Below are 19542 nucleotides of genomic sequence, written 5' to 3'. Positions count from 1 at the left end.
TGCGCGCTCCCGTGACGGGCACGCAGGCGGGCAGAACTCGCCATAACACCCCCCCCCTCCCCCTCCTCCTCCTCCTCTTCCTCCTCCTCCTCCTGTGTGGGGGGGGGTGAAGGCCACAGGCCCCGCCCCCTGCTCCCTCTGCTGGCCAATGGGCTCCACGTTGGGAACACGCGTTGTTACGTCACAGAGAAGCTCAGGACCTGCTCCCGGGTGAAACACACAGTGTATAAAGCGGGGAAGCACCTGTCGCTGCAGGTGGAGCACCTGTCGCCATGACCCTCCGCGTGTTAGAGCTCGTGTTCTTCTTCTACTTCGCCTCCCACATCCCCGTCACTCTGTTCATCGACCTGCAGGCGCTGCTGCCCGGACACCTGTATCCGCAGCCGGTGAGTGGTGATGTGTTCAGGTGCTGTCGGTAAACTTCAGGTGTCACAGTCCGGGCCTGTGTCCCTGCAGATGAAGGATCTCCTGAGCTGGTACGCTGAGCGGTTCAAAGACCCCATGGTGCTGGACCCTCCGCAGTGGTTCCGGTCCTTCATCCTCTGCGAGGCTGTGTTTCAGACGCCGTTCTTTCCCATCGCAGCTTATGCTTTTCTAAAAGGTCAGTGAACGTCTCCTGCCGTCTTCAGCGTCGTCGGACCAGACTGTGCTTTAAAAAACGTCTGTTTAACGCTGTCTGATGTGACACAGGAAGTACATACATGTAAATATGAATCACTTGCTTTTTGGAATTTCCTACGACCAACTGTTTAATTCGGCATCTATTTCTCAGCCTAATTAAATACTGTATCCACGTTAAGTAGACTCTTGATAACTCTCTTTTACGGTGTTTATTAAAGGTTTGAGGTAGTCAGATGATGAAATATTTTCTCTTCTCTGACTATGTTACAGTATGTCTCACTATACTGTGAGATTGGGTCTTAAAATATATCTCCGATGTACCTTAACCCGTAAACGAGCCCGCATTAAATTAGAGGTTTTTCTAATGGAGTTCGGCGTTAGTTTCCTTGCAGGAGCGACTTTAGCTCAGATCTGACCCCTGCTGGATATTTGCTGCATTAACATAAGAAAACCACTGCAGTTGCAGAGGATAGAGGTTTTAAAGCTGACGTCACTGTTTTTAGACATTTTTAGTTTGGAGTTTTTTTCCAAAACATATCTTACTGTGCAGAGGTGCTGTCTCTGCTCCAGAGCAGAGATGCCTTCTGTAGGAGAGAGTGTATTTATCAGGCAGTATGACACATCTAAAATCCATGCCAGGTCTGGAACAGCAGGGATCTGGTAATTTCTCACCATTACTGAGAACTGTTGGACCTGCATCGATTTCCAGTGTAGTCTGTGCCAGTCATTTCCTCACTGCCCAGACTTAGCCAGCTGTAGGTTTAGTGTTCACCCACTGTGGACACATGTCTGTGGAGAGGGTTGCTGGTGTACTTCCTGGGATCCCTCTTTTTACGTCCCTGGCCTCCAGGATACAGGTAACAAAAAAACACAAAGTGCTGTTTGGAACAACTTCATATGAGCTGTTGGAAGAAATGCAGGTTGTTGTTTTACATAGTGTTTGTAAGGGCATAGGTTTGGTTTTATCTTTGGTGGGGACATTCAATGTCAGAAGAAAGACCCAACTGAACACTGAACATGGACAAAAGACAGAGAGGAAGAAAAGTGTCTGAGGAGATGAGGAAGAAAATAATTGCAGAAATAGGTCAATTAAATTTAATAATAATAACACATTGCCCATTTTATTCTGGGTCACCACCACACTTTAATGTTGTTGTTGGAACTACTTTCTACCAACGTGTTCTGCATCTTCTGATCACTGTGTTTCCTGTCAGGGGGGTGTAAGTGGATCCGGACTCCTGCCATCGTGTATTCCACTCATGTGGCCACCACGCTGGTGCCGATCCTGGCCCACGTCCTCTTCTATCAGTTCCCTATGAAACCGCACCCCGGTCCTCAGACTCTGCAGGAGCGCTGGCTGCTGGTCTCCATATACGCTCCCTACCTGCTGGTTCCTGTGCTGCTGCTCCTCACCATGCTGCTGTCCTCCACATACAGCTCCACCTCCAAGTCCGGACCGACATCGGCCAAGAGCAAGAAGAAGAACTGAATCATCACCAGTCTCATTTTATCAGATTTTACGAGATATTTTTCTACATTTCTGAATGAACCGTTTGTATGTGACAGACATATATCTGACAGACTGTGTGAATCCTGCTGCACAACACTATGATTGGTCAGAATAAGCACTTTCAATAACTGGACCCTTGTTTGTTGTGTTTTTATCACATTAATACATTTTTGTATGAAATTAGGGTTTAAACACAGATTCTTTAAAGGGCTAAGTGCCTCGCTGAGCTCTGGTGGTTAGGAACCAAAAACAATAAGTATTTGGCTCCCAAGCTTCCACAGGTGAAATGTAGGAGGTGGTCACAGGCAACATACCAGCAGAGTACACTTTAAACTGCCCTGTATTGGGCTGCAAAGCATTTCAGTGTGTAAGTATCAGGGATACTCCCCTGATTTACTTTTGCAATTAAAATGTCTAAATTACCATCTTAGAAAATAACCCTGATGACTTGAAGTTGGGGTCAGGCCCCGTTATGCAGCACAACACTGGTTCACCCTGCTGCTGCCTGTCTTACATATCTGAGTTCTCAGCAGTTGATGGAACACCACTACAGTCTGATACAGTCTGAACAGCTCTGCAGTGAGTCCAGCCTCTGTGCAGCTTATAATGAAACAATTAATCAGACTTCATACTCTTTAACTCTCTTCAGCTTTGGGACGCCACCAGAATAATAACTGCTCCGTGTGTAAAAGCCTCCAGTTGTTCTTCAGACATGATTTTACTGGACTGATAGGTCTGACTAACATACACTTACCTCTAATTTACTGGGTGGAACTGGTGTAATAAGCTAGTTCGTGTCATCAGTTCATTCACTCTCACTCTGATCTATAGACTAGTGTCTTGTCTAATACTGTACACTCACAACATTATATAACTCCACTATCAGCTTCTCACGGCTGAGAAATTGTGCAGCATGAGTCCATTTCATCGTCCATTGTTTCAGTTACACAATCACTGGTTTACAGGAGGAGGTCATAAACTGAAGAGGCAGTCAAATAGAAATGCAAATGAATAAAACATGGACAAAAGAGCTAAGTGGTCTTCAGTGAGTGAACTGGATCTCCTCTGTTAGGTCGTCCCACAGTCTCAGGCCCTGTTGGAGAAACCTCACTCACCTTTGTTCAGTGTGGACTTGAACAATCTTTACCGGCTGATTGTTGGAGGTTTAGGCTCCTGATTCACTGTGTGGGTCCAGCAGCTCTGTCAGGCTGACAGCCGTCATGTTGGTTGGGGGACATTTTCATACAGTCTCCAGACAGAAATGGTTTCAGCCGTGTGAGACCTCTGAGGACAAAAAGACCTTTTTTTAATCTGCAGTGTCTCACGCTTTAGATTTTGTTCTAAATGTTGGTGCTGCTGGTTCTGTTTCCAGACACCAGAGGGCGTCAAATCTAAACAGCGTGCATACACTTAAACTGACTTTCCTTTATGTTTTACATACATGTGCTATGTTGTCATTAATCAGCCACAGTCTGAATAGTGTGCTTACGTACACTGTGTTATTTTTTTGTCAGAATCAATACTTGTTTTATGTTTTTATATCACATCTTTAAAAAATACATCATCAGAGCAGGGTGCTCACGATTATCTCCTGTTTCCCCCCAGTTCTCTTTGTTACAAAAAGTAATAATACAGTAGTAAATATATGAAATATATATTAAACAACTCAGCTGTCTTCACATACTTTAATATAATGTGTAACCACAGATTCTCCAAATTCATTTAGATCATTTTTAATGATTTGAACTAAAGTAAAACTCAAACAGTTCCTGTATCTCCTCAACTCCTGGGGATCCCAGGTGCAAACGAAACACCTCTGAACATCCTAAACATGCATATCACTGTTACATAAACGTTCTGGTTGGGTCATATTGTGAAGGACAAAAAATGATGTAAGTATAAACAAATAAATAAAGTAATAGAGAACTAATAACATGGATGAATTCAAAATAAATAAATGAATAAATGTACATATAAATTAAGAAAATTGAAGATATGTAGAAATAAATAATTAAAATACATAAACAAATGCAAAATAAATAAATGTAGAAAAAATAAAGATATAATTACATAATGTAGATATAAATAAAGAAATGTAGAAATAAATAATTAAATACATAAATAAATGCAAAACAAATACATGTATAAAATATTAAGAAATTATTAGATAAATAATAGAAATACATAAACGCATAAATGTTTCATCAACAAAATGTCCCTTTTTATTTATTTATGCTACTTATTGTCCCTCATATCATATCACCTTTTCTCAAGCAGTCCTCAAAGCTCTATCAAGCGGACTAACCCTTGCAGCGGAAGGAGAGGCCTAAAGCCGGCCCCGCGGAGGGATAGCGTATAAAGCGGCGGCCCGGCTCTCGCTCCCAGTATTGTTAGAGAGGACGGCAGCCGGGAAGGACCGCGGCGCGTTGCGATGAGACCGAGCTGCACCGCGATCACAAACTGTTTTCATTAGCTGGCGAACGAACGGCAGCCTGACGCTGCTCCCGGCGCTAACGACAGCTGCCACAGGAAGCAGCAGTTCTCCACGTCTCTGGGCTGAATTGACGCTCGCCGGGAAACGACAGTGTCTTCAGGACAGCTGTGTCCCTCACACTCGGACTCTTGTCGAAGGAGATAAATAAGGACTCAACTTCAGCTCTGTGTTGACATTTGCGCTGCGCCTTCAGATCGATGCTAACGCGGACTGTGCACTGGCTCGTCGATGTTAGCTAGCTCTGTGTTCTTATAACTAGTTTGTTTTAGACAGAAGCAGGCGACGCTCCCAGATAACGTCATCTGCATGTGACTGTGAGCATGTCTGCAGAGACCTGCGGGCAGCGGCTATGGCGCTAGGTGAAGCCTCGGGCTCATGTCACCGTCAGGCTAACAGATAGCTCCTGCTATCCACGCTCATGTCCCGCGGGCTCGGCACCATGTAGACTGTCCCTCTGAGCGGCCTGGTGACCGGGGACACAGTGTTACACAGCCTCCGGAGAGCAGCTATCCAACTGGGTCAAAGACCGACAGCTGGCACTGAGACTCTTTAGCACAGGATTGCTGGTAGCCATGCTCGAAGCCGTCTGCTCTGCGTGATTTCACAAACATCCCAGCCTAGTTAGAGGACATGTGAATGCACCATGTCCCGGCTGCATCTCTCATTTATGCAATAAGACATGTCAGAGCAGCTTGTCATGAAATAAGCTAAGAATAAAGAAGCAGCATCACCAGGACCGAGTGGATCCTTTCCCCAGGATTGTTTTCTGAGGAGCAGAGCAGCATCCAAGGCGACCAGCAGCTGGACCATCGGCCCACCGCCATGGAGACGGTGGGAGATTTTGAGTACAGCAGGAAAGACCTGGTTGGCCATGGAGCATTTGCTGTGGTGTTCAAAGGAAGACACAGGAAGGTAAATTAATGGCTTCCCTGTAATGCCCCCCCCCCTCACTCCCCATCTTCTTCAGGCAGCTTCATTTGGAAATCTGGGTCAGTGGCAGTGCAGAATGCAGTCCTGCAGCACTTTGTGTGGGCTGTCACCTTATTTTGGGGGTGGGTAATATTTGCAGCTGCTTTTATAAGTAAACATCTGGATCCAGTCTGATGTAATGTGCAGTGGTGTTGTAACAGGTGACCTCACTGATATTTCACCTGCCTGATGTCAGTTGTGTAAGTATATTTCTGTGGTTTGGTTCATTCATGAAAGGGATGAGTCAGGCAGCAGTGAATGACTTGCTGACGTGCAGAGGCAGGAGGGAGGATCGGGCGCAGCGTTTTCCCTTTGCAGTTTTAAGGACACAAGCCTTCCTTATGTAAGAGCTGCACAGGGTTCGTTCAGACTGAAGCAGGGAGCCAGTTAGTTCATCAGTGTAGCTCTGAAATTCAGTGAATTCATTACATTTGACTGATGTGGTGACTCTGTCACAGGACACTGAGATGCTGGGTTTGCTTGTTTGTGTGTGTGACAGAGATGCAGGAGATGACATCATGTTGTCCCCACTGCTGCTGGTGCGAAACAGATGGTTCTGAATTCCTCAATGAAAGCCACATTAGAGCCCCCCCCCCCCGTAGCTGGAGCAGCTTCTGACGACTAACTCAGAGCCTGCAAACAACCCCCCCCCCCCCGGTCACATGTGCTCGAGCTGTGCACGTGTGACCACATCCATCCACTGCTCACATGCCACCTGTCGTATTAAAACAGACCTGGCATGTGATCGATGTATTTACTGTTTAAGTCTCATCATCTCTGTGTCATTTAGCCTATTTATAGGATTGTTTCCACCTTGGAGGCACAGGAAGGTTGGAGCCTCCTGCAGGCAGCCGACGTGCTGGATGTGTCTGTGTGAGCTCATGTTGCACTGTAATATCAAGTTATTATGCACAGGAGATAAGGCTGGACAATCAGCTGATTACATTAGAAGTTGTGTTTCTGATTTTCTCAGTGCACATATTTACCAACCACTGCCAAACAAAAAGAAACTAAACTCTGTAATTGTAATTAATTTTTTAATTTTATATCAAGATCAAATTAACATCCTCACAGGTTTCTGCAATTCTTCAAAAACATGTACAGCTTTCAGGGATGAGTAGCAGCAGCACAGAGCAGTGACAGTGCACGTCTGAAATATATTCAGGGTGAATCATCGGGGATTTAAAACTAACACTTATTTTTCATTGTCAGTTCAATCTGACTAATTAATTAATTAATTAATATGGCGGCACGGTGGTGCAGTGGTTAGCACAGAAGACGGTGCTGGGTTTGAACCTGACGGCCGACTGGAGCCTTTGTAGACATGCAAATTACAGACTGGCGACCTGTACAGGCTGCACCCCCCCCCCCCCCCCCCAAATGTGTGCCAGAGTCTCTGGATGAGCATATTCAGAGACAATTTAAGATCATATGGGCTGAAATACAAAATAAATTGTGTTGCTGCTGCTTTGTTGTCATGGTCCTCTCTGTCTGTCACAACAGCTCCAGCGTCTGTCTGATGCTAATCTCTCTGCAGCTCACACCTCTATAATCAGCTGTGATTCATAAATGGGATCACGCTTTACTCTGGAAAACGAGACTGTGCATCTGTCTCTGCAGCCCCACTCTGAGCACAGGATCCACACTGCAGACCCCCCCATCATGTGGCGCGCCACCAAGCCATTAGTTTGGTTTGATGGAGCTCCCCCACCCACCACCCCCCACCCCCCTCCACCTCTCACCTCCCAGCGTTACATGAAGAACCAACGGGGTCCCTTTTCATTTATTAACTTTTTCTATGGCTGCAGTCACACTCGGATGAACAGGTTGTGGATGAGCCAGGGATGGATGCAGCTCAGTTAGCCGTCAGCCTCCAGGCGGAGTGCACCCGCAGAGCAAGAACATCTCCTATTAACCTAGATCCATTTGGAAAGCATTTCTTTTTATACCCAGAATTCCTTCCTTTCCTTCCTGTCTAACTGACCACGTTTGCTTCATTTGTCCAAACTGTGTGTGTGTTTTTCTCAGGGGCACAGAAACAGTCCAGCACTCCGCTGGGTTTATTTCTGTGTCCTCAGTGGGGTGTTTGCATGTGCAGCGTATGTCCTGAACGCCTTCCAAAAGTCTTTTTATACCCGCTCCAGGAGCTCATCTCGAAATATTATATCAGCCCAGGGAGAGAAATAGCCCCCCCCCCCCCCCCCCCCCCCCACTTAGCTTTTAGTGTAAGTGGGCTGGCTCCTGTTCTAGCTGTCATCCGAGTGCCTCGTCATTCAACGCAGAACAAACTCAAGTGACCTGGTGTGACTGGGACGGCTAAAGTTTCCTCCATCCTCCATCCTCCATCCTTCTCTTACACTGACAGTGCAGCTTATGGCAATAGAGCTTGGCTTTTAACAACACACACACACACACACACACACACACACACACACACACACACACACACACACACACACACACACTAAAAAAATTCAACTCCCTCTCACTGTGAATATCATGTCAGACAAAATCACTTGTAAAACAATCATTACAGGCACAGAAATAAATGTGTAAAACAAAGAAACCTCAGTGACTTGGTGTAAAATGAACAGAATATTGTAGATCAATAGGACTGTCTCATCAGGAAAACCAATAAACAATCATTTTGATTGATCACCCCGCCTACACCGCAGTGACAGCAGAAAACTCATGATAATGTACATTCTCCTGTCAGCTGTTCATTTCGTGTCAGTGGCAGAGATCACATGATTTTGCTGTCACCAACTACAGTCGTTGGTTAACTACGACCTGGACCAATATGTCGATTAATTGATCAGTAGATTGAGATAAAACTTATTAGCAAGTTTCTTGGTAATTGTTTTAATTCTTTACAATCGTCCAAAACACTGAACTCTGTCTCTGCTTCCAGCTCCACGGGAGCATAAGTAGTTTTCTATGGATTATATGATACTGAAGTTTTGGACGATTGATCAGACAAAAGAAGCAACATGAACATGTCACCTGGGGGTGGAAAAATTGTGATAGTCAGATTTTACTATTTTTCACCTGAAGTTGTAAAAAATAAATAAATAAAATTACATTAGACATTAAATGTCAAGGAAAAGAGCAGAGGTGGCACCGATATTCCTTGAACGCCTCATGTGCATTGACGGCCACCTTTTCCCAAACATTTGCCTGGTTTGCCCCCCCCCCCCCATGAATGCCTCATATTTAATAAATGTAAGATGTCTCCTAAGTGCAGTGATTGCAGGATGAGACCAGGATGCTGGCGGTTTACCACCTCGACTAAACAGTTTCCTGAGGGAAAGTATGAGCTGTGTCTGCAGGACTGAATGGTCCTTAATGAACGGCCAGTTCATGCACTGAGTCTGGTGGTTGTTGAATGTTAATTTGGTAAATGTAGGAGATTAGAAGAAGCAGACATGTGGCTGTAGAAAAGACTGGAATTAGACTGTGTCTGATAGTGTTTGATACCAGATGAGGAGACATTGTGAAAGAGCTCTGGGAGTACGTTGTTGTCAGATGAAACCTCTGTGCTGTGTTTAAATCTCTCTCCTGCTCTGTGCTCCACAGAAGACTGACTGGGAGGTGGCCATCAAGTGCATTAATAAGAAGAACTTGTCCAAGTCCCAGATTCTTCTTGGCAAGGAAATCAAAATCCTGAAGGTGAGCACGACTCTTACAGTGACTGACCTGGAGTGTGCACCTCTGACGGGAGGAGCCTCGATCCTGATGGAGATGTGGATGGACGTGATCCCATCAGCTGCTGCAGTCGACTTAACACTTGTGCTAATGCTTCTTTTTTTTCTGTGTTTCAGGAGCTGCAGCATGAAAACATTGTGGCACTTTACGACGTCCAGGTGAGTGTTTTAAAAATCTTTTCTGTTTAAAGTGAAATAAGTTTTAAAAGAGCACTTTATTAGGAACAGTGGTACAGCTGCTTATTCATGCAGTTATCCAATCAGCAGAGCATAACATCCTGCAGATACGAGCACTGCTCATAAGTGGTCATGTGACTGAGGACAACACTGTTTTGTAAGTGTTCAGTCTCAAAACAAGGACCCATCAAAAGCAAACTGAGGCTGGATGTGAAACTGCAGTTTCATGCATTTCTAAGAATAGACTTTACAAGACTACGTCACTCCAACAAACCACTGCTAAAGCTTCTGGTTAAACAGTGAAGTGTGACCCAGTGGATAAGAGCGCATTGTGTGGAATCTGAAAGGCCACACTGTCGCTGGTCGACGCTCATCTGAGGAACCAATAATCACAATCACACAGTCCACATATTCCTGACTGGTTCTCCTCCTTCATGCCCTCGAGGATTTTAAGAATGTGTTTTGAGGATGAACCCACGTTACCAGAGGCAGAACATGAGATGTGTGTTTGTCACAGCTTCCTGTCATTACTGGCATCAGAGATGTTTTGTTGTTTTCTGCACACAGAGATGAGCTGCTTGTTCCTGACTGACAGTGGGCGTTGTGAGAGGCTGTTTACGTAGCAGTTTGCAGCTACGCAGCTGAAACAGATGTTAGTATTTGTAGTTTAATAGTGAACAGAGACTCTTTGAATAGCCAGCAGCAAAGGGTTGGATTCCTGTTGACCTGTTAACTGTGTTTCTCACTGTGTGAACATAGAAGCTTCTTCAAACTGATGCTCTGTTTATATTTTCTGTCACAAACGTCCTCAGCAGCAGATCTGCCTCTTAAATCTGAGTGTGAGGAGATACAAAGGGAGCGAGGCACAAACAGTTGAAGTGATGATGAAGCACTTCCCACATAGCACTGGTACTTCCTGTGTTTGTGTGTCACTAGGACCCTCTGATCAGTCCATCCGCCCTTCCACTTCTCCACCCATCTCCTCATCCCTCCATCAGTCCGGCTGATGTAATAACCCAGTCATCACTCAGCGGGCAGCGTGGCTCCCGTCAGTAACAAGACTTAAAGAAACTTACAGGATAATAAATCACCTGTTTCTGTTTCTTGATTGAATTCTTTTGAAAATGAAAAATCATAAAGAACATGATCTTTTGTGAGAAAACAAGTTGACTATAAATGTTTGATTGTGAATGTTTAGGTCAGTAGAGATGGTACTAATGGTCCTAATGAGAGTGGATAATGTTGTGCTACCAGAACAATGGATCGTTTAGAGGAACAGTTTAAACGGCCGATACCTCTTCATTCAGTCTGCACATACAGTCAGCAGCTGGTTAGCTTAGCTTAGCATGAAGAAACACTAAGCCTGCCTCTGTTCAAAAGTAATAAGATGCATCTGGTTTCAGACCATACAATGTTTTTGTTCATATATTTTTGCTGTGACTTTGCCAAGAAATACATCAGACGTCCAGGAACAAGAGTGTGAACACAGAGCCGGTGTGTATGAGTCTGACTGCCTTGTGTCTCGAGGACACGACAAAAAGGCAGAGCTAGCAACGGCTTCATCATTCCTCTGCAGCTTCGACATGCTCGTCTTCAGGACGTCATGAGGGGTCCCAGATGTGACACTGGTCCCAGATGTGTCACTGGTCCCAGATGTGACAGTCGTCCACTGTAATAAGTATAAGTAGTATATATGTGATAAAGTGATCGACCAGACTCCCTACGTCCAGCGCTTTATTATCATTTAGTCTGAACTCACTGATTATCACGTTACATCATGTTTGTTCAATCCATACAAAAATGAACTACCTAACAAACCACACATTCCAGTTTCAGGGGGGAGGGGCTATGTGGACCCAGCAGAGACTTTGTACAGAGCCAGGCTAACTGTTCCCCTCTGTTTCCAGTCTTTATGCTAAGCTAAGCTAGCCAGCATCATGATCTGACTCTGCACGAAAGTGAATCAGGGAAAATGTTGAACTGTTTCCTTTAATATGTTATAAGTTATATTATAATAATTATATTTCAGCTGACATGATGTTTATTAGAGTTTGATTATTTGCCTCAGGGATGAAGCTGTGAAAGCTGCAGAGAGGCAATAGTTATAAAATGAAGTCGTCACTCAGACTTGAACCATGAAGAACCAGAGTCTTGGACCTAGACCAACTCTGAGATCTGCTGCTGTGTCTGTTGTGATGCTCAGTTCCTCTCAGCTCCTCTGACAGTTGTGTGGTTGGAGTTAGTTTCCTCGTTCCCTCCCTGTTTTCCTGCTCTCTGTTCCCTCTGGTCTCTGACGTTCTCCGAGCTTCAGGCCCAGTCTCCCCGTCTCTTTCTCCCACTAGCTCCTTTTCCTTTCTCCCTCTCTTGCAGTATTGATCTGTCTGTTGGTAGCCAGTGTATTGGTGTGCGTTTCCTCCCGTGGTGTCTGTTAATAGTCTGGTGTGTTGCATCTCTCTGGTGATTACCGCCATTACCGACACAGCTGTTCCTGGTCTCTCTCTCTTCTCTCCCCTCTCCTCCCCCTCCCCCTCTTTCTATCTTCCCCTAAACCCAACCGGTCGAGGCAGACGGCCGCCCACCCTGAGCCCGGTTCTGTTGGAGGTTTCTTCCTGTTAAAAGGGAGTTTTTCCTCCCCCCTGTCGCCAAGCGCTTGCTCGTTGTGGGAACTGTTGGGTTTTTCTCTGTAACAAAGTAAGGTCTTGACCTTACCCTGTAAAGTGCCTTGAGATAATGTATATTATGATTTGGCGCTATACAAATAAAATTGAATTGAATTGAATTGGTGACCGACTGGAACCTGACACTTTTCCTTCCCTCTTTGTCGTTGTTTCCATTCCTTATTTTTGTTGTATATTTAACACACTGTTTCCTTTCTCTTGTTGCACTTCATCATCACTTCTTCCTGTGTCCCCTGTTGCCTTTCTCTCTGTCTCATCAGCTGTTGTTGTTGGACCCACATGCTGCTGCATGACTGGATTTACCCAACAGAACAGGAAATGTAACCTGAGCTGGTTGCTGCAACTGTCTAGTCATGTCTCGCCTCTGGTTTTGATTAGAAAAAGCATCTTTACCTCTTACTGGCATTTTTTTATTTTTTAAAGTGAGAGCTGTATATGTTAAAAAGAGCAGGATGACTGACTCCTGCAGCCCAGCTCACATCTAGATCCTTGGCTCTGCCAGCAGGAAGTGGGTTACCTATTTAAAGTCTGATGATAATGACCTGTCTGATCTGTGTTGTATACACCTCGGGTGGATACTGACACTGACCTGCTGACAGGTGTCGGTTGCTGGAGGGGGCAGGGCTCATAAAGGGTGATGAGGGTGAGAGTTTCTGACCTTTTGATAAGCGCAGTGCTGCTGATACAGAGGTTCACCTGTGGGTCAGGTACGCACACTGAGCTGTAGCTGAGACCAGGGAAAGTTCAGACTTATCCAAGACTTAGATGAGTCAGACTGAACCGTTAGTGGACAGGAAGTGTTTGTGCACAGGCCTATTTTTGTCTTTTCATGATTGATCAGAACAGACAGTTGCATTAAACGCATACAGGACATTTTTAGCCACAGCAGGATTGTGTCAGTCTCTCGGCTTTTCTTTCTACCACTTCGGTCCAGACTGAAATGTCTCAACATCTTTTACATGGACCACCATGAAATTATGAGCAAACACTGATGGTTCCCACAGGATGAATCCTGGAGACTTTTTTGTTCCCCTGACTTTTCCTCTGGTTTTTCTTTGAGGTTTACATTCATGGTTTTAAGTGAACTTTCTCAACGACTAGCTGATGGACATTTGGTTCAGATATTCATGGTTCTCTGTTGTAATGATCAGGTCAAATTTAATTAAATGCTTCACCATATATTTTAGTTTTTTACCTTTAACCCTAATGACATCAGCCTCACCTGTACGGTACATTAAGTGCTAATATAAGCGTGCTACGCTCAGATGGTGACCATGGTTAACATTATACTCTCTAAATATGAGCATGTTAGCATGCTAATGTTACCATTAGCCTCACAGAGCTGCTGGTGTGGCTGTAGCGTCAGAACCAGACAGATGGAAACACACAGGAGCAGCAGTTCGACCCAAATAACCAGCGAGTTTTCACTGTTCACTTCAGTTTGAGTCTTATTGAGCAGAGTTTGGTGCTGTGATATTTTTCAGAGTTTAGATGTGGTCACAGTTCACTGTATCATCCTGACCCCAGGCTCACACACAGCTGACATACACTCGGCTGAACACTGAATAAACTCTGAGCAGGTCTGCTTATGTCCTTTTGTATGTTTGATTTGTTTGACATAATACGTTGACGCCCGACCGCACTAACTCAGCACTTCGTCTTGAAACAAAAGGAATCGGTCACAGCTCAGACTAATCACCTCTGCACATTTTAAAATGTGACCGTAGTTATTAAAGGTCTTAAATTTCTCACTGTGAAATGAGTTGATGATAAATGAAGAGCTCCATGTCTTCTAGTGTGGCCTCCTCCAGCTTTTGTGAATGCAGCCGCTCGTGTGTGAATCACCAGCTACCTGCCTGCAGCTCAGAATAGATGTGTGCATTGACAAAAGACTGCAGGGCTGGATGTGGGAGTGTGTGCACCCATGACAGACCAACAGTCCTTATTCCTGGAGCTGTAGTTTGTGGGAGTTTACTGCTGTTAATGACAGTCTTAAGCACACGGCTGAGCGGCTCCTTCACAGAGCCGCTAACGTTAAGCAAGCTGCAGCAGCGTGAGGTAGATGGTCTAATTATAAGTCTCTCTCTCTCTCTGTCTCTCTGTCTCTCTGTCTCTCTCTCTCTCTCTGTCTCCGTCTCTGTCTGCTCAGCTTCACCCTAGATAACAGGAACTGTGTGTTTTGATTTTACATTCAAACATTATCATACATTTAACCTGTTGAGAAATGGAAATTCCAAAGCTTTGATTATGTGAGCATCCTGCACCATCATCACATACACGTCCACAAATTAGTACAAATCAAATCATTCAGTTATATTGGACAGTGTCCTCTGTCTCAGCTGCCAATCATCCCTTATAAATCTCACCAAAATAAAAGTCTCCACATTAGAAAGCAAACTCAACGTCTCAGCATCAGACAACGAAACAGATCCAGTTCTTCACCTGGATCTCGTCCAACTAATATTTCCTTATATCTGTTTACAGACGGCAAAACACACAAATGTTGCTCTTCAGGAAAATCTTTGTCTTGAAGGACCAGTTCTTAACTGAGCACACAACCGAGTCTTCTCTGCAAATTAAATTTGATATATGGTCCTCTACAGTAATCATCTTTAATTGGATGTAATTTCTAAGCTTTGGCTTCTTATAAGTTTCTTGTTTCTATTCTGTCTATACTGTCGCCACCTCTCCCATCTAAGAATAACTGTGCAGGGTCCCAGTTACTTCATCTCTCTGCTTTACAAGACACAGCTCCCAGAACAATGTCACCTTCAGTGACTCGCTCAGCAGTTTGTGCTCTGCAGGAAAACATCTTGATCCTGGCGTCGCTGCCAGAGGAATCTTTAAGCCCTCACACTCCTGCAGCATCATGGAACTGAACCCCCCCCCGAATTATATTGTACTGCTGTTTTAAACTGTGCAATTACCACATATTGTTGCATTTATATTAATCTTGTATATTTCAATTATCACCTTTCAGTAGTAGTGTCTCATATCCTTACATATTTCTTTAGATATTCCATTTTTTTATTTATACATCATAGTAAAAGACATATTTTTATGTTCATATTTTATCTGTATCTTTTAATCTTTTAATCTTATTTCTTATTCTCTAATATTTGCGATTACATTTCCAACTGTAATGTCACCCAATTTCTCCCTGGAGATCAGTAAAATATTCAGATTCACATTCTGATAAAGTTTTGTGTAAATTGAGAAACTAAGGTCAGATAACATTTTATTTTATTCATCACTGACCGGACTGCTTTCCTCTGTAAAACTCATATATAATAACCAAGATATTTATAGGATCTAGTTTACTTTAAAGGTGTTGAATCAAACTTAGAAACATGCTCCTCATGTGACTTTTTAAAATTTGTAATCTGTGTTTGACCAACGTTAATAATCAATCTCCTTTTACTAGTCCATAAAGTCACATGTTTTACATTTTCTTAAATGAATCTCTGTTTCTGCAGTCAACAGAGTGTCAGCTGCACACAGCAGGTAATAATTATAATATATAAATAATAATAATTTAACCAGGTATCAGTTGTAATGTGAAGTATTTTCAGCTTTTTGCTCAAAACAAACAGGAACATATAGAAACTGGTGGAGATTAGAGTCGGTGTAAAAGGTAAACAGAGGAACACTGCTCCTGAGGAACATTGTGTTCTCGCCTGGAGTGGGGCCCCCAGCCTGGTGTGTGTGTGTGTGTGTGTGTGTGTGAGAGTGTGTGTGCGCACATGTGTGTGCATGTTTGTGTGGGTACGTGTGTGTGTCCTAATTACACAAGGTATTGAGGCAGGGCCGACATGACGAGGGCTGTAGAGAAAAAGAGAGGCAGTACATGTTCTTGGGAACATTCAGGGGGAGTTTTTGGAGCCGACTGAGTTTTCCTAGAAAAACCGGCAGCGTGAACCTCGCTGGCCTCCGTCCACATTCCTTTACACAGCTTTGCTTTCCAGATATTTAAGATCAGAGGCAACGCTCACTGAGGCACAGTCATATGGAGGGAACGTGAACTTGGTGTGTAACATGTTAGATCAGCATAAACACTTCAGTTCACGTTTCTTTATTTTGTTCTTTTTATCTTTTATCAAATTATAATTTCTGTTTTTCACTTTCTTGGACCTTCATCTTTGCTGTGGCCTGACTTGTTGCAGACTCATGAACTTTTATAGGATGTTCTGTTCCTTTCCAAGACGACTGAATCAGGTGTGTGTGTGTGTGTGTGTGTGTGTGTGTGTGTGTGTTGAATGTGGCCGTATCAGCAAATCTGTCCAGTAACAAATTGTACACCTGCAAAATAATAAACATCCCTCCCTCTTCTCTGGAGACTGAGTCACTCTGAAAATCAACAAGCAGTCGTGACCTTTTGTCCTCAGCACATGGTCGATGTTTACGTGTTGACACGGTCATGTGTCTCTGTGTGCCACCGTCATGTCAACACACACACTTTATTCCTAAATGACACCAGTTTACCCAGAACCCCCGGATTATGTTTGTCACTTGCGTGACAAAAGCGTGTCAGCTCTCCACCAATACTCACCCTCCCCCCTTCCCAGTACACACACACACACACACACACACACACACACACACACACACACACACACACACACACACACACACACACACACACACACACATATCCCCATCCCCCATATTGTTACATAACCATGCACTCCTTGTTGCAGTGTGATGCAATAACTGAAGGACTAACCAGACACAGGGTTGTTTTGCCTCATATGCTGACTCTTGGCAGCGCTGAGTGTTTTTGTGTGACCTGTTTTTCGCTGCCTGTGTGTTTGAGTTTTCAGTTTTCATATCTCAGGATAATAGAATCCAGGCTGCAAATTAGGTCACTTTCATCGTTACGTGAGTGTGACGGGGTTAGGAAGACAGAGGGTTATTTATATCTCAGTTGTTTTGGAATATTTTGAGCAGGAAGGGGAGTGTTATGGTGTCCGGCCCCTGAGCTGGCACGAGGCCGTTAGTGTCCAAAGCTTAACCATTTTTTATCTCAGATGTGAACGTTTCCTCCAGAAAACATCAGTTCTTGTGAACGGTCCGATCGGCCGCTTCCTCACAAGCTGAGGCCGTCCTCTGTGTCTGTGTCACCACCTGCCTCTTGACATTCATCGGGCTCCTCAGCAGTTAGACAACAAACCAAAGTGAGGCGAGCGCCGCAGCCAGGGACAACGGGAAAGAGCCAAAACACACACTGAGGGAAATACGTTTCTCCAGGCAGCAGCTTTTCTTAGAATCACTCAGTCTCTGCTTCGTGTTGATGTTGTTTTCTCTGAGATTGTGTTGAAATGCTCTTTGGTGACTGTGTGTGTGTGTGTGTGTGTGTGTGTGTGTGTGTGTGTGTGTGTTTGTTTTGTGATAGGACAGTGATGTATCACTTACCCCCTCTCCCCTGGTCTCATGGTGACCCCCGCCATCCAGATTGTAGAGTACACCCTCATTATGTAATCCCCTCTGACCCCCCACACACACACACACACACACACACACACACACACACACACACACACACACACACACACACACACACACAGTGGATACTGGTGGCCCATCCCCCACCACCACCTGCCCCAGTTGGAACAAACACTCCAGGATTGGAAAAGACTGAGCTTCTTACTAACCAAACAAACAAGCTCATTAGCATTAGCATTAGCATTAGCTGGTGATCAGGTCACGGTCACGGAGTGTTTTAATTCGTTATCCGTGTTGAATTCACCTCTGGGACTCAGGGATGATGGTGTTTGTTTTCACTTGACGTGAGTGTGGAGAATCAGAATCGTGGTGACTGATGAGAGCCAATCAGGAGCCACCGTGGGTGTCTGTCATTGTTTCCAAAGGTCTCTGTCTCCGTCCGTCCAGACTACAACACAAACTAAAACGTGTCCAGCAGCGTTTGTGAAAGTCAGAGTCGTGTGGACGTAGCTTCAGCCTCTTTCAGACTGAGTTCCAGTAGAGACCCCTCATTATACCAGCTCTGCTTGTTTACACTCAACCAAACAAAGCCGGTATAATGTGTGTGATTTAAAGACCATGTCCAGGGATCAGAGACGTCACCTGTCCCATGATGCCAGGTCTCCCTCCCTGTCACACAGACGTTGATCAGGCTCCGTCACAAACTGCTGCTGGTTTAAACCTTTACAACCGGTCCAGGTTCATACCTGTTAAACAGAACAGTGAGACGTTCCCGCCTTGAACACGCTGAGTAAAAAGGGCTTTGGTTTGTGTCTGGAAAGTGTTGAAGGCTGTGACAAATACTGGATTACTTTTGTTGTTGTGCTGTAATAAGCAGAGAAGTAACTGGTCTCAGACAGTGATTCATTCCTTGTACATGCAGATAATTATTTAAGATTCTGTCGTCTGGTCGACTAAAGCAGTGTTTAGATTTTACACCTTATGATTCAGGCTTTTTAACTACCCAGCATCTGTTAGCAGCAAGCTACAGCCTCATAGTTTCTATAGAGACTGAGTTTGATGCCTAAATATGAATTACTACAACTACAGTGATGTTGTTTTCAGGGGGCTCTGTCTGAATCTTCACCGGCTCAGAGAGGGAAGAATTTCACATGTTGTTTAACCGGATGTCAAACTGGAGCTGCATGATTCTCTGTTTAAAAAAAGTACATTAGGTATTGGTGGGGGGATCTGATTGGTTGAAAGGGTTTGGTTGTTTTCTACAGTATGAAAGAAGCATTTTTTTTTTTTTTTTTTTTTTTTAACTCTAACAACAATAAAACGTATTAAAGAACTTTTTACTAACCTGATGTTCTGGTAACAGTCACTCACTTTAACTCAGTACCTGAACATTTCACCTGAGAACAAGGTGAGAATGGAGCTCATTCACTGGTTCACAGTTTGTACCTTTGTGTTGCTGTTTCTTCTATTTCTCATGAGATCTGTAAAGCTCAAGACCAAGAAACCCAGCGCTCGTTATATCATTGGTATCAATCATTTCTGTTGCAGGTTAAAGTGAAAATCAGGCGACTGCTCATTATCAATGATCAAAATGATTATTTTAAAACCAGAGATTCACATCATCAGTGGTCAATTCGGTACCTGTTGTCAGGGACACGTGAACATGAATCTACCACGTGTTAAATTAATCACATTATGATCTTTTGACACTAATTAGGTGGAGTCGACACGTTCTCGCCCTGGAACACCCACAACCATCGTTCTTCATCTGTAACCACATTAACTAAAGATCATTTCCTCAAATTCTACAATTGTTCACATCTTGATTACTTTTAAAAGTGATTTTCAGCTCAGTCTGTGGCTTTAATGTGATGTGTATGTAACTGTATTTACTCCAACGAAGCCACAACTAATAAAAATACCTGTTCAGAAAAAGCTGGGCTCGTC

At 44.1% G+C, this 19542-nt stretch overlaps 2 protein-coding genes across 2 annotated transcripts in view; both read left to right on the top strand.

Moving 5' to 3' along the window:
- Nucleotides 1–179: 179 nt before the first annotated feature.
- Nucleotides 180–2264, top strand: tmem97 (transmembrane protein 97). The gene is made up of 3 exons (XM_071471848.1): nucleotides 180–386; nucleotides 457–601; nucleotides 1836–2264. Exons 1-3 carry the CDS (start codon nucleotides 273–275, stop codon nucleotides 2108–2110), a joined length of 534 nt encoding a protein of 177 aa, XP_071327949.1. The 5' UTR covers nucleotides 180–272; the 3' UTR covers nucleotides 2111–2264.
- Nucleotides 2265–4650: 2386 nt separating this feature from the next.
- ulk2 (unc-51 like autophagy activating kinase 2) overlaps nucleotides 4651–19542 on the top strand; it is a 34614-nt gene continuing 19722 nt past the window's right edge. Inside the window, exons 1-3 of the mRNA XM_071471947.1 lie at nucleotides 4651–5537; nucleotides 9171–9263; nucleotides 9416–9457. Coding sequence (XP_071328048.1) covers nucleotides 5448–5537; nucleotides 9171–9263; nucleotides 9416–9457 — 225 coding nt within the window. The 5' untranslated portion in view covers nucleotides 4651–5447. The remainder of the gene's footprint in view (nucleotides 5538–9170; nucleotides 9264–9415; nucleotides 9458–19542) is intronic.

Source organism: Trachinotus anak, unplaced genomic scaffold (assembly GCF_046630095.1).
Source record: "Trachinotus anak isolate AG129_WGS33_773 ecotype Australia unplaced genomic scaffold, CSIRO_AGI_Tana_v1 ptg000034l, whole genome shotgun sequence".
NCBI lineage: Eukaryota > Metazoa > Chordata > Actinopteri > Carangiformes > Carangidae > Trachinotus > Trachinotus anak.
The sequence above is the reverse complement of the archived record's forward strand: the minus strand, read 5'-3'. Positions and strand labels throughout refer to the sequence as shown.

What these genes read in the sequence shown, in the direction of transcription:
- tmem97 (XM_071471848.1), top strand. Translation starts at nt 273, where the DNA reads ATGACCCTCCGCGTGTTAGAGCTCGTGTTCTTCTTCTACTTCGCCTCC. An exon ending in GACACCTGTATCCGCAGCCG is followed by an intron (nt 387 to 456) that starts GTGAGTGGTGAT and finishes GTGTCCCTGCAG; the next exon opens with ATGAAGGATCTCCTGAGCTG. An exon ending in AGCTTATGCTTTTCTAAAAG is followed by an intron (nt 602 to 1,835) that starts GTCAGTGAACGT and finishes GTTTCCTGTCAG; the next exon opens with GGGGGTGTAAGTGGATCCGG.